Source organism: Coturnix japonica, chromosome 1 (assembly GCF_001577835.2).
Source record: "Coturnix japonica isolate 7356 chromosome 1, Coturnix japonica 2.1, whole genome shotgun sequence".
NCBI classification, from domain to species: domain Eukaryota; kingdom Metazoa; phylum Chordata; class Aves; order Galliformes; family Phasianidae; genus Coturnix; species Coturnix japonica.
The window spans coordinates 129126395-129142171 of record NC_029516.1 but is presented as its reverse complement, the minus strand read 5'-3'; the positions used below and the strand labels follow the sequence as shown (position 1 = coordinate 129142171).

The following is a 15777-nucleotide window of genomic DNA, read 5'->3' as shown; positions in this document are numbered from 1 at the left end:
ATAACTCTGAATGGTTATGGTTGTGTAATATTACTGTACCATCACAGAGTTACAGAAGTTCAAATTGTAACTAATTGTGTACTGCACTGAATTGCTCCATCATAAAATGCTTCCAAGGAACATGTTATAAATTGTATAATTTATCTTTGTCATAACACACAATGCAGTGTTTACATTAATCTTGTACTCTGTACTTGAGAAGCCTTGGAAAAAAATCACTTGATACTACAGCAAACAAAATGAAGCTACTCTATTCATAATATGAGAAAACAAAACACATCTTTTGTAGTCCTATGAATTAGAGGGTGATTCTGCGTGTGCTACTGAACGCCGTCATACACAGACAAAATCCACCATTACAAAACAGCAATAGTCCCAACAAAACAATTACTTTATTGTATTATAAAATTAAAATAAAAGTGAATTTGTGGAAATTTTCAGTTTACTTTAGGAATTACCATGAAAATTCCATGTTTTAAAAAGTATTTTTAAACAGAACTGTTAAAGTTTAATAGACATGAAAACATAACACTCCTTCCCTCGAGTACAAAAAGCATCAAAGGGAATAACTGTTTCCACAGACCAATGGAAAAGAATGCCTCAACACCCCTCCTGTACCCGCAACATCAGCATACAGCATCTCAATTCAGCTGAGGCATAAGTAATACAGACAGTCCAATGTGAAGAGCTGCCAGGCATGGCCTTCCCCTGCAGTTAACAAGGGACTCACACTTCCCTGTCAGCACCTGGTAAGCCTACAGAAACTGTGGGGTGGTAAGTTCCACCAATGTGTAACACAGCTGCTTTCTACAGACACTACTCCACAGCAGATGGGTACCAATGTATCCTGCAGAGAGATTTCATGGGTTACCACACAGACAAACTGAATTGCATTTCCCTCTCCATCTGCTCATTATCTGACTGTATTCAGTGCCATAAGGATTGTCTTACTAGCTGATGCAGCTCCCTTGGATGTCGCAATGGTTCACCAGCTCTTAAAGTGGCTAATCAGAAGCACAATTAATACACTACCTGAAAAAAAAATCTTTACTGATGTTTGGGCAGGATCCTGCCATCCCAAAGCTGTCAGGTTTCCAGAGGATACAATGGGCTGCTTTGGATCCACATGGTTCAAACTGAGAGCTCAAACCTGGAAGCATCAGATACAGCTGGGAGACTTGAGTTGGGAAATTTGATAGGCAAAGTCACGTGATGAAACTCACATCTACAACCATCACTGGCAGCCCTCCTTCATCAGAAAACAGCCACAGTGATGAAAGGCAGATTACATAAGGAAGAGGCCTCTTTCAGAAGGTGGATTTTATCATTTGTTTATTAATAAAAGCTGATGAAGCCGTTTTACTCTACAAAGGCCAGGAAAAGTTTAAAGAAACAACAATCTTAGTATAGCCATAAGAAAGCAATGTTCTTAAAACTCTCCTAAGTGGTGATGAACGCAAAACACAAAACTTTTTTTTTTTTTTTTCCATTGAGGTTACTACCTTAAAACCCCCACACAATTTTTGCCTTTTTTTCATGAAAACACAAATTCACATATATGTTCTTATTCACTTGCACAGAGACGGATATCATTTTTCTTATTGATGATTTGCTCTATATATGTAATGCCCCTTATTTATGTAACATCACTGAAAAGCTTCATTCATCTCATCAGCCTATATATTGAAAAAGTGTTTTAAAAATGCCTGATGAATGTCAACATATTTTATACTCTTCCTTATCAGCTTAAGGTTGAATTATGATCACTACAGCAATTCACTAAATGCAGTGTACTGGACACGTTTATCTATGCCCCCAAAATAATTTGCAACAAAAGTTCTATGACCCACTGACTGGTTAGAAAAATTATTTTATTTTTGAAATAATGCCTATGTAAACTTAGTAAGTAATTTAAATTACTTTGATTTTCTAGTAATCAAAGGCAAAAATTGTGCAAAAAAGCTTCACTGTGTAATATGAGTCATTTCTTCCCTGTAATAAGCACTTCAACAAAACCAGGAGCAAGTAACCATAGAGACAGGTGTTTATATTTTAGTGCAGCAACCTCTATTTTGCCCCCAGACAGTAACAATGAACTAACAGCGTGCTGTGGGCAATTTCCTATTTGTTTTTCTCTTGATAATCAGTTTTAATTTTTTAAATTTCCTGTGACTGGAAACAGCATCAGAGCATTCGGCCAGCAACAGGATCCCAATAGGCAGGAAAGCGATGTCCTGGCAGTGGACGTGTAGTTAGGAAAACTGCACAACAAACACAGGACTGAAAGGCTTATTCTAGTGATGAATATCAATACTCTTATGAAATAATATTTGAAGCCTGTCAATCATAACTGCTACCAATGTTTAACTGGATATTCCAGTAGTTAAGTTTTAAGACAATTCGCTCTAAAATACATTCTCCCAGCAGAGAATACATGTGAACTGCACTAAACATCTAGGATTCTAATAGCTTCATACACAGGACAGAATTCTGACTTTTCATATAGATATGTAAAATAATTTATTGTAAGGACAAATAGTTTTCACCTCATAATCCCTAGGCATAGTCAAAACTCAAAACTAAAGTTAACTGGATTTTTGTTTCATATTTGCTTAATGAGCATTTTTGCTACCAGTGGCAAGTAATATTCACTATTTTTTTCCCCTCCACAGAATTACACTTTCTTCAATCACACAATCTCTGAATTTTCTCATCTCATGCCGATTCTGTCTATTCTGGCCTTCCATGTTGAGGTTCTCACTCCTGTTTGTGACTTGCACCCCCCACAACAGATTACTCACCATCGGGCACTACAAGGCATCTGTGCATGCTGACACAGGAGAACAGGAGCCACATATTCTGTTCTACCATCTGACCTTTGAGAACAACACAGCTTTCTGATCCTTAATTCATATAATGCTATGAAGTACACAGGTTATCTGAAACCACTGAGGCATTTCTAAACTTCCATCTTGTTTTCAGACTGCAGCACAAGACAAACTGACCTGATCAAGCTACTGAATGATCAAACAGGGTTTCACTGAAAATAAATCACTATTGTTTTATCTTAAATTTGTAACTTTATCAGAAGGACTAAACTGATTTTATAATTTCTCACTAGCTGAAGGTGGAATGCTTAATGTTAAAAACACTGAAAATAAGGTAAAAGAAAAAGATAATTGCAGTAAGTTAAACAATTTGTTTGTCCTGACTCACAGATTAACTTTTGGATGAGGATTATTATGGAATAAATTCATTTAGGCATAACTGAGCTAATGCCACAGTTAAAGACTAGGCTGGCACTCAGCTATAGTAATATTTTCCTTAGTGACTGATTAAAAAACTCTAAACCAGGAGTTAGCTTAACCACTCACTATAAGATACCTAAAGGCTAGGTGATACCACCCAGCCTCATTACTTAATGCTTCCCTATAATCAAAAAAGAAGCCAGATGAACTGACTTTTGGAAGAGCCTCCTTTAGATGCAAAAGTAAACAGCTAATTACAGACAACTACAGACCTGCAAATTAGCTTTGATGAGTTCTACTAAAAGTGTTTCTATTTTAAATCCTAAAACTAAGAAGCAAAAAGGTATCTAATGCAAGCAAACGTGACCAAAAAAAAAAAGGAGGCAATATACAACTAAAAAGCATGGCAGAGCCTAATTTAGAGGATTGCAACCAAAGTACTCATCACAAGACAGAAACTCCTGCTCCACCTCCAGCTGCCTAAACTGCAGGAGCACAACTCCATTTATCTGCAGAGAAATGAGTATAGCAGCAAGTCCATGCTGCTTAGACAAGCTCCAATCATCTCCGTCCTTGCCTTTCTCACCTAGGGCAGAGAGATAGCAGCCACAGCAACCAAAGCACCTGTCAGAAAAAAGGCGATGATGACAATGGGCTGCATGTATAGTACTAACACTGCCCAGCAACACCTGATGTGCTGAAAGCCATTGATTTCAGCTAATGAAGGAACCTGGACAGCAGTATTTAACAGAAGCAGCTCCTGTGATAGGGCTGGAGGTAGGTTAAACTTTAGTTCAGCTTGTTTATGGCTTCTGGCTTGGAGGAATTCTGAAATCAATGAATAGCACTCTATGCTACTGAAAAAAAGTCCAGCACTTCTAGTCACAACTCCTTTAGTTTGTACACAAGTTTGCTGTGAATTTAACTGATTAAACAATAGAAATGTCAATGCTATTGCTTCTGACTTCCTTTAATTTCCTTTGTTAGCTGATATATGGAAAGAAAAACATTTCTATTAAATCCCCAGAGAAGCCATTTCTAATTTTTGTCATAATAATTCCAAAATAAGGTACAAAAATATTGGCATGAGTAATACAGATAATCCATTAATTTAGGTGCCACATTTTCTTTTAAACCTATTGTTTACTTGACAAAGTAATCAACACCAAACTTTTAATTTCAGTTGGAGACCAACTAGTATTCTTGAAAGTTATTCTTCAATTTAATTTCTATTTAAAATCTATTTCATATAGGTTTAATACCATGTGCACAGTATTTTTCTGAGCATTATTCACATTATTTCACAGCAAGTTCAAACACAGGCCAACATTCTTCAGTTTAGAACATAATTTAGAATTCAAGTGTTTAATTATACTGTAAGAAACAAACAGACTTGGTCTAATTATCTCATAAAGCTTTGCAAGTCAGTACAAGATGGTTCTAATGTCTGTATGTATGTTTTATAGAATGTAGACAGCCCAACACTACACAAATGGTCCTACAATTTTATAAGACCTCAGTCAGTAAGAAATTAAGGCCTGTACTGCATTTTTCAGATATGAATTTCTATGGTAGAGATGTTATTAGCATTTGTTTAAAACTGTGAGAAGCAACAATAGTCTATAACACTAAAAACAATTACAATAGTATCGTGTCGTAAGCTCTTCAGGCTTTTCTTCCCAGATAGCACCTATGTACAGAATACAATATGACTGCACTTTTATCCCCATTTCAATTCTTCCAGAAGAGTCATTTCAGCATTACAAATACCTACTGGAAGCCAACAGCATATGATAATATGATAATAAGAAATACCAACATACTATTTTGAAAACAAAAGTACCTCAGACCCTGATTTCACCTGATTTATTTAATGTCTGTATTTCATGCCCTTTGCTTGCATATGTGTGAGTACTGAAGGTGATGGATATCAATATGCGCATTGCCTTCAAACTCCTCTGACTGAATCAATTGTCTTGTCAAATGGGACAAGCAATGACCATTACTCACAAGGTACAGGAGGCTGAAATTTTAAATAGACTCAACTAGCACAGAATAATTATTCAGTAGAAAACTTGAGCACTAGAAGACATAATGTCATGGCAACATCTCAGTTTAACTTTCCTTCTGGCATAACAAAGCACTTGGATGGATGCATCACTTTATTTTCTCACTTAGTGAAAAGGCAAGAATTTTCAGAAACTACCTTTTCTAAACCCCCGGGGAACCAGAGGAAGTAAATTTATAATTTGTTCTCAGAAGGTGTTAATTAGACATGACTTAACATTTTCAAATATCTTCTTAGCTCAGCTATGCTTATACTGTTACAAACTGAGACTTAAGTGGATTCTACCTGCCTTACCCATAGATTTATCTCTGGACCAAAATTTTGCATTTATCAAGGTTGAAAAGTTTGTTAGCACTTCAAATCCAAAGGCTCTACAGAATTACTATTTGATGGTAAAGTTCAGTAGAATCATACAGCAATACATTGATTGATCCTGTGTACTCTAAAAGTTTTTAGTGCACTTAAATCAGGACCATAACCCATAGACAGTTTCTCTTCAATAAAGATATTTCATATACAATATCTTTAACATATGTTAATAGGCTTCTAAAGAGTGCTGTATTTTACTTCAATTGCCATTATGTCCATAGGCAATTACGTTCTTGGCAGAGTTATAGTAATATTAATTGAAGCAATATTTTCCCTGGATTCAATAATCAAAAGAACAAATAAAATAATTCACTAAAATGGATTATTCATTGATTAACATTCAAAGAAACATGTAGGTAGCATATTAAAAAAAACTGTCTAATTTAATAGCACACACACATTAAGGCTAATTCTATTCTAACATTATTTTATGAAGATTACTGTATATAATGCAAGTTCACATAGTTCAGCTACAATTCATCCCTATTCACATCAGTAGTGCAGCCAGCAGGCCCAGTAAAGTAACCTTTTCCCTTTAATCATGACTTGTGAGATCACATCGACACCTCGTTTTGAGCTGAGTTGAGGTTGGGTTTCCCTAGTACAAGAAAGACGTAGATATAATGGAGCTAGTCTAGCAGAAGACCACTGAAAAGGCTAGAAAGTCAGGATGAGTGACACAGATCTGTTGAGCTTTTACAGTCATTGAATCATAGAATCACCACGGTTGGAAAAGACCCACAGGATCACCCAGTCTAACCATCCACCCATCACCAATAGTTCTCAATAAACCATATCCCTCAACACAACATCCAAATGTTCTTTGAACACCTCCAGGGTCAGTGACTCCACCACCTCCCTGGGCAGCCCATTCCACATAAATATTCTGATTAGGTATTAGAGAAGCATATTTTTTGGATGATCAAATCCTGGAGCAGGTTTTTTAGAGAGCTTGTGGAATCTCCATCTGTAAAGGAGTCTGTAGCTCGTGTGGACACCACTGTGGACAACTTAATCTAACAGGATCTGCCCTGGACAGCAGGTTGGGCTACATGACTTCTGAAAGTCCCCTTCAAACCTAAACTAGTCTACAACACCATATATAGCATTAAAAAAAGCAATTCATTAAAGTGTAACTGCATTTAGCATAGAGTGCTAAAAGACATTAATTGTAAGCAAACACTCATTTGTTGAAATAACAATAAATGCAATAACAATAAATGTTTCTATAGTTTCTATTTTATCTTTTCCCAACAGTAGTTATGCATAATCCTTTTTACCATACTTTTGTCCCATAGAGGAAGAGTAAAATGTCAGTGTGAAAATCAAGTAATCTGCATCCTCATTTATACATGTATTACACGATTCAGGACAGTGGAACAAACTCCAGACAGCTATTCATTTTCTGAGGACAAACTCATCAGATATGCTTCAAAGATAAGTTCATAATATCCACAAAAATAACAATTTAAACAACCCAATGAAAGATATTAGAATATTCATCAATATGTGATTTGTTGCCCCTAGGTTTTGACTGTGAGTGAAGCTTGTATTTCCATACACAAAGGCTGAGAAAACAAGCTTGTTACAAAAGTCATGCTGTCGGCCATCCATCTCTCTCCTTCTGCTATAATATTTTCATACCCATTTCTTTGCAAAGTTCATGCTGGCTATAATAGTAACTCATTAACTCTGCACTGTTCAAATGCTTGTACTGGTCACTAATTCCCCATTTGTGAGATTCTTTGTCCTCATAACCACCTGCCTAATGGATATCTCTGAATAATCAATAGCTTGCAGTCAGAAATACTACTTCACAAAGGATTACTTTGGCTTTACATAAAATGAGAATATTTTATCAGAATCATCTTATTTCAGTAACTTTCCTAAATACTAATATTAATAATGCTCCAACTTTTACTATTAAAATTCTTTATATATGATGGCATAACAGCTTAGTTTGGCAGTGAACAAAAAGTGCTACCCACAATCTCAGAACAAACTGAAGAGCTAAGTAGAACTTGTCTATGGAGTCACCAGACCTTTCATCAGTGAAAGGAAGAATAACACAGTGATTATATGCTCCCTGCAGTAGTGATAAAACTGTATTCTTAACAAGCGCCACAGATGTATTTTACTATGTATAAGACAAACTTGTTTTTGTTTGTTTGTTTGTTTTACTGAAGACTAGAAACAATCAGTAAAATAATGCTAAAAATTGATGACTAGTGAAACATTATGCAGGTTAATGGTCTCCCATATCATACCTACCAATACAAACTAGTTCAGCAACAACAGTAAATATATGATAACAGAATCATTTGTTTACCTATTAAGGAAAAAAATACAGCAAAGAAAGATTGAATTTTCATTCAGCTCACAGTAGGACATAATGCTCTCATTTAAATAAAGTAACCACACAGCCAAATATCCAGTCTTGTGAAAAGGCAATCCAAGTTCTATATCAATACATGCATCTTGAGACATTTAAAAAGATTATTGCTAATGTACATGCCGATCATTCTGCTTTTCATTCTTTAAATCAATACACTGAAATTATCTACTTCTTAGTAGGAACCCATTATTATGAATGTGTTAAACTTAGGTGGAGATTAACTATGCAGTAAAGTCACATATTTCTCGAGCCATCTTTTCTCTTTATATGCCATGATGCTGCTTGCAGCTAAGAATACTCACAGCAAAAGGAACTGAGAAGTTATGAAAGAAAGATCAGATGTCAATGGTATTTATTCATCTCAATTTTCTTGAGCATATATAGGTTAATTTCCAAATACTTACCTTAACTATGCCACGGATATGCATTTTTGCTATCATCTCTGCAGTGTAAAGAAACATCAGTAGGGTGTCAAGAGCAAATGTCACATACTGGAGAGGAGGATAATGCTCAAAAGTCTTTGGAGTGTTCATACAAACAGAAATAACACTGATGATGGCACAGATTCGTAATAAAGAGTGCACCCACTGGAAAAGAAAAAAAGACATCTCGAGTTTGCATTAATGTTTAAAACGAGCTCAAATATTTATCCCCTCTAACTTGTACTGACACCTTGTAAACACACATTTGTGGCTTTCTTTTACATCACGATGCACATATTTAAGGTCCTAATCTTAAAAGTAAGCACTCTTGACTTTTTGAAATATACAAAACAAGTTATTAATTATGTAATAAGGGAGGCTGTATAATTCATAAACCAAGTATTTAGAGCCAGGAAACTGAGAGTAAAGATTCTATCCTTTTTATTTTGTAATCCTATTTATTTTAAAATGACAATTTGACTCACTTTATATGCTGACAGATGTGATATTATTAGATGTTATAAGTTAAATACATTAAATAAAAATATCCATGGAAAATTTTAATTTCACATTTAGGTGAGTTAATTTTTCATGTGTTTTTTTATTTAGATGAATTGATTTTATTTCAGTTAATTATTCGAAAAATGAACAGAGAGGCACAGGGATTAAAATCATCAGGATAAGTATAGAAAAAGATTGTCACAGAAAACAACTTTTTCTATATCAGGATACACTTTTGTTCAAAACAAGTTTTGTTCCTGTAAGAGAACAGTTCATTTCTAAGGCTACTTAGGTCTCCGTCTCACAACAGTCATTATTAATAAGGCTATATTCAGTGCCAACCACACTGGGAGGTCTAATGAGAAAGCAGAATGTATCAGTGTAAGGGTTTAGCACTGAATTTTATTTTTGTGCTTTTAAATCAAGATACCGCTGAAACATCTTGAAGCCAGACAAGGGTAATGAATCAGAGTTGGTAGGGTCAAGTCTTTCAGAAAAAAAAAAAAGAAAAAAAGAAAAAAAAGACACTTCAGCAAGCAAAAAATTACCAAAATACACAAAAAAGAACCCTGAGATATAAAAGTGAATTAAAACCAATTTGCGGAAAAAATGATACAGTAATTTACACCAGTTCACACCTTCTGATATCAAGAAATGACCAGAACATTTATTTCATTTAATGCTCATCTAAATGTAATTAAATCTGACCTGAATCAAATACCTCTTTTGTTTGGATATTCTAGGCCTAAATTAATAATCCGAAAGTGAAAGGCATCTGATGCATAGCTTTGTGTCCCTTTTATACAAACTTTGTCTTAAACCTTGCATTAATTGAAAAGAAATGACATAAACAGCAAAGTTTTGCTCATATATAAACATCTTGTCTGCCTTAGTAAAATTTTAATATTGTACATACTGAGCAATAGGCACCTAGTTTAGCAATATGACGAGAAAAAAGCTGAATACTGTGCACTAAGAAACACATGTAAATAACCCTGCATATATTCCTGCAATAACATTTTGAGCTAATTAGAAAATTCAATTTGAACATTCTTTTTTAAACTATTTACCATGAATAATTAATTGTATTGTAAACTATTTACATGTTAAGAGTTGGGAGCAAAGCAAGATGGATCTGAGATCCATAATGCAGTGGATGTGATAGTTTCATTAAAAAAAAGTCATACCAACAACAGGTATTTATTTTAGGATATTATTTCACAGAATATATATATTATTTCACAGAATAAAATTTTCCTCTAGGAGAAGCACATAAATGCCTTCCCTATGAAACCATGAATCATTCAAAAAACATAGGAATCCCAGATGCACACTGACTGTTGAAGTACGTGATCATAACAACCATATTTATGTGGCAAAGGCATTCTCTTAATCCTGTGCATACTGCTAATAGCTCTTTTCATAATGAAACAATCTCCTGTTTCAAGTCACCAGACAATTTCACACTTACCTATTGTGTAGGGCACATTGTAGGTCAAATTGTACTAGAAAAATATGAGCTGTACTTGAAAATAAACAGTCTAAACACACTTCTGTATTCATGAGAGTTGTAAAAAAAGGAAATTTGAAAGTCAAAGCTATCAACTGGTTACCACTTCAACAATGAAATGCTCTTTTTGACATTCTCTTCAAAAGCTCATTTTGCAAACTTCACTTCTACTTGTAACAAATATGTAGGAAACAGAGACATCAAAAAGGTGGCTGTGTAAAATAGCAATCGGTATATCAAAGAATCACAAAATTGTAGGGGTTGGAATGGACCATCAAGTCCAAACTCCCTTGCAAAGCTGTCTCCCTACATCAGGCTGCACAGGTAGGTGTCCAGGAGGATCTTGAATATCTCCAGAGGAGAATCCAAAACCTCCCTGGGTAGCCTGCTTCACCCTCACCATGAAGAAGCTCTTTTTTACATATTTGTATGGAACTTCCTATTTTCCATTTTTTGTCCATTGTCCCTTTTTCTCTCACTGCACATCACTGAACAGAGGTTAGCCATGTCACTTTGCCTCCCACACTTAAGATATCTATGAACATTAAAGATCCCCTTCCAGCCTTTTTTTTTCTCAGGGCTGTACAGACTCAGCTTGATGGATTTGGTTGTTATTTGATCATCCCCATCACCTCTGTGTGGAAAACCAGCCTTTTGAAATAATTTCTAAGTTTTTGCAAAAAAAATAAGAATAAAAATAATAACAAATAGAACTTGCAGGTTAGCAGCTATAACTCAATGACTGTTTCTGACTACTATTTCAGAACTTTTCTTAGAAGTCATACTTCAACAATATAAGTTGCATTTAACTTACAATTAATAACCCTGGAAAAAGATACTTACTGGCTTGTTAATCCACAGAATATCTGCATTGTCTGACAAAGATTCATCGGGACCAAAATCTGTTACTGGCTGGGCTTCCACCCTTGAACTCTGTTTCCTTTTCAGCATCCTGAAGTTAACTTTTGTTATCTATGATCATGAAATGTCCTTGGGGAGAAAAAAAGAAAAAAGACATCAATTCACCAAAACTATTTTATAATGCATTTTTGAGCAGTTTTATAACTAAGCTAAAGCATTGTCACAGAATCACAGAATCGCAGAAGTTGGAAGAGATCTCAAGGGATCGTTGATTCCAACCTCCCTGCTAGAGCAGGTACCCTACAATAGGTCGCACAAGTTGGCATCTACATCGATCTTGAATATCTCCATACAAGGAGACTCCACAACCTCTCTGAGCAGCCTGCTCCAGTGCTTCTACACCCTTACTGTAAAGAAGTTCTTCCACATGTTAGTATAGAACTTCCTATGTTCAAGTTTCAGGCCATTACTCCTTGTGCTACACACCACTGAGAAGAGCCTGGACTCATCCATTTGCTTCCCACCTCCCTTTAAATATTTATAAATATTTATTTGATCCCCTTTCAGTTTTCTTTTCCCCAGGCTGAAGAGACCTAGATTACCTAGCCTTTCCTCATGGGAGATCTCCAGGCCCATAATTATCTTTGTGACCCTCCACTGGACTCCCTGTAGGGGGTTTCCTGTTGTTTTTGAACAGAGGAGCCCAGAACTGGATACATTAGTCTAAATGTGTCTTCATCAGGGCAGGGTAAAGGGGGGAATCACCTGCTGGACACACTCTTTTTATGGCATCCCAGGATACCACTGGCCTTTTAGGCCACAAGGGCACACTGCTGGCTCATGGCCAACCTGCTGTCCACCAGGACCCCTAGGTCCTCCCCAGAGATCATCTCCAGCAGGTCATCCCCTAACCTGTAGTGATGCACAGGGTTATTCCTTCCTAGGTGAAAGACTCTATACTTGCTCTTATTAAACCTCATCAGATTCCTCTCTGCCCAGCTCTCCAGTCTGTCCAGGTCTTGTTGAATGGTAACATAACCTTCAGGTGCACAGACCAATCCTCCCAGCTGTGTATCATCAGCAAACTTGCTGAGGGTGGATTCTATCCCTTCAATCAGCTCACTGATAAAGATGCTGAACAAGACCAAACCCAGAACCAGCCCCTGGGGAACACTACTAGTTACAGGCCTCCAGATGGACTCTGCACTGCTGATGACAACTCTTCTTTGAGCTCGTTCAGTCAGCCAGTTTTCAACCCACCTCACCATCCACCAATCTATCCCACATTTTCTAAGTTTCATAACAAGGATGTTGCAAGATTTTAGTTTCATGCCAAACAGATTTTGTATTTATTAACAGGACCTTCATTTTAATAAAAAAAATTTTGCCTATATAAATCAGTGACGACTCTCAGTTTATGCCAATTTACTTGAAAGTATGCAGCTCACACAATTACAAGAAACCTAGCAGCACTGTCAGAAAATTCAGACCAATATGCGAAGGCGGCTATTACTGTGAACTTAAATCCAAAGTAATCATTGGATGGATTTAACCTGAAGCCATTTAATTTTATGGTGACACTTCCATTTATTATACTAGGCTAAGATAAAGCCCAATAAGCCGAAGGCAAACAGGTGATCTTAAGTAGCAAACAGATGTTATTGTTCTTTACTGAAATCAAAAGAGTCTTTCTGCTATGTACTTTTATTATTAGTATGCATTTTTCTAATTCTTTAATGTTAGTAGTTCTAGTAAGCTAACAGTGGGAAAGTTGGCTGTCTCTGGGGCTTATGTTGATACATGGGAGCAGAGAGCAAAACGTGCTGTTTCCACAAGATTAGGCAGAGTTTGGACATTCCTGCTGGTGTGGCACAGAGGCTGAGCTTTCTGCAGGCCTCAGCAATGCAAGAAGTGACCACTACAAGCCACAAGTGCAGAAGGAAACCTAGATATTAGTATCAGCTTTCCCCCAGATAACATGCATACCCAAATCTGAATAGATGCAGAGAGATGATGCATTCTCCCAAGAAATCACAGCCTACCCAGAAGGGAGCACAGGGCTTACACAGAAACTGTCTTTCATGAAATTCAGTCCCTTAGGAATGGTTTTTCAGGACGGTGAAGGGAAAGGAGAAAGCAAGATCTTGAGACCTGTTATTGACCTTTACCCTGGGCCAAACCTGGCTTGTAGGTGACACTAGACTTCCAAAAAGATTGTCAGCACTAACTAATACAAAATACAAGAAAGCTACAAGTTGTCCATCAAGTATCACAAGATATGGTCATGACTGCAGCAGGAATGCCAAAGAAACTGTCCTTGGTGAGCTGGAAGAAGCAGTGAGTTCAAACCTACAGAAGTGCTCATGTGGTTGGCCTCAACTCGCCTTTTCACCACACAGATTACTGCTTCTCACCCACTTCGCATCCGTACACTCCTGGCTATCTCTTCACAATTACGACAAGCATCACCAAATCATATTCTTTCAGCTTCCTCTGAATCTATCCCACTCTATTTTTCCTTTATTTTTTTCAGGTTTGCTCCATTCTAGGAAGAGTGCTTTGTGCTTTTTCCGATTATGTCTCTCCATATGTGAAGTCCTCCTTGAAAGCCTTTCTGAGGTTTTTGGATTACTCTCCTTCATAGCTGCTAGTAAACTAAAACTCCTGGCCATGGTAACTATATGATCCGCATGATCAGCCCATCTGCATCTTTCTCATATTTGCTGTTTAACAGTTAAAAACCTGGACCACTAGCTAAAAGTCTAGACTATCGGTCTCAGTCTACATAGACCATAACAAGTAGGGTCTTCAGCTGAAGGGGCTGAAATTATACAGTTCTGGGACGTTGGGCTTTTGTTTGTTTTGTAGTTTGTTTTTTATCCTTTCCTCCCCACCCCCCTTTTCTTTTTTTTAATGAAACAGAAACTACGTAACGGTACAAAATAAAGGACAACTTCTGACATCTTTATTCATGTTGGACACATACAAATCACACTCACTAGTAAATAAAGGATCAATAAGATAAGTACAGTCAATAAGAGAATCATGAAAGAAGTCAGGATTTGAAAAATGAGCAATTGTTTTAAAGAGGACACTCCTTAAAGTGTCCATTTGGGAAAGAAAGGAAATAATTACCAACTGGCCATTAGAGAGGATCTATTGTTTTTATGGTTTTCTTAGAATTGCTCATTTAGAAATCTGATGGGTAGGAAGACATGCCACATCCTTCTAAAGAAATCCCCATCTACCCTTACGCAGAGTGAAAACTTTCAATTCACATACTTAAATGTTATAACTAAAGGGGTCAGAATTCTTTATAAGAAGTGGCCTTGAATAAATAAACTGCCATGCATATAAAACCAGCAGAAGAGAGGAAACATTTATGGAATATAAGAACATCTTGTCTTATCTCTTGGACTGCAATCCATTTTGCACCTTTTCCTGTAAGTGAGAACTAAAATAAAGTTGAATGGGAGGAAGGGAGCTGTTCAGAAACTCCATCCAACACGCACCATGCAGTGAGCACCACACCAAGCTGTGCTAATGGGGAGGCTGAAGTTCTCCCAAACCCTGACTATAAATCCACCCCTGCAGTTCCCACATTGATTCCGACATATATCATTAGGTCCTTCTTTGATCACAACCTGTTACTAACATGAAAGGCCTAATAAATTCTCTGGGATGTATTTCTAGCTCCAGACTTTTAAAAAAAGGGTGCATGGAAAAGACAGGTTTTGAGACAAGAAAATACTATGGAATTCTGGGATTACATTCACTTCAGACTTCTTTGGACCATTTTCTTTACAACAACAATGAAAATCCGTAGCACAGATGCCAACCTTCTCAGGCAGGAATGAAGCCTATTTGCTTTTGAAACTCTTCTCTATTTTTAGAAAGAAAAGCAAATTAAAGGAAGAGAACAAAACAGAATATGATTCACTCACTGTGCCCCCTCTGATCCATGTGGTCAGCCTGTTCTCCTTCTCACGAACAACCTTTTACTCCACCTGAGAACTAAATTTAATCGTACACTAGATTTATCAGCATTACACTAAATTTGCAGCTTCTGCTGAAATGAAACTACACTAACACAACAAAGTGTTTTATATATATGTACATATATAAAATAAACACTGTAAATTTAACACTGACTGTGCATGTACGTAAAGAAAAGTTCTGAAGAGAGTTTAATCCTAGTTTGTGATATCCACACTAACTGTAAGACACTTCTGCTGATGGAAGTTTGCACTTCTACAAAAATCAAAAGACAAATTAACAAAAGTAGCTGATCCTACCCAACATCAAAACTTGAGAACACCATGTCTTGCTTACCAAAAAAGAAAGTTTGCTGTATATAGCATATTATGCTCAAGTTCCTACTACAAACTCAGGGAAATATGCTT

At 36.5% G+C, this 15777-nt stretch overlaps 1 protein-coding gene across 3 annotated transcripts in view; it reads right to left on the bottom strand.

Moving 5' to 3' along the window:
• The window catches only part of NALCN (sodium leak channel, non-selective), a 192773-nt gene that overhangs the window by 171944 nt on the left and 5052 nt on the right, over nucleotides 1–15777 (bottom strand). For all 3 annotated transcript variants that reach the window (XM_015851496.2, XM_015851499.2, XM_015851497.1), the window contains exons 2-3: nucleotides 11357–11503; nucleotides 8485–8667 (exon numbers count right to left, since the gene is read on the bottom strand). In XM_015851496.2, coding sequence (XP_015706982.1) covers nucleotides 8485–8667; nucleotides 11357–11464 — 291 coding nt within the window. In that variant the 5' untranslated portion in view covers nucleotides 11465–11503. The remainder of the gene's footprint in view (nucleotides 1–8484; nucleotides 8668–11356; nucleotides 11504–15777) is intronic.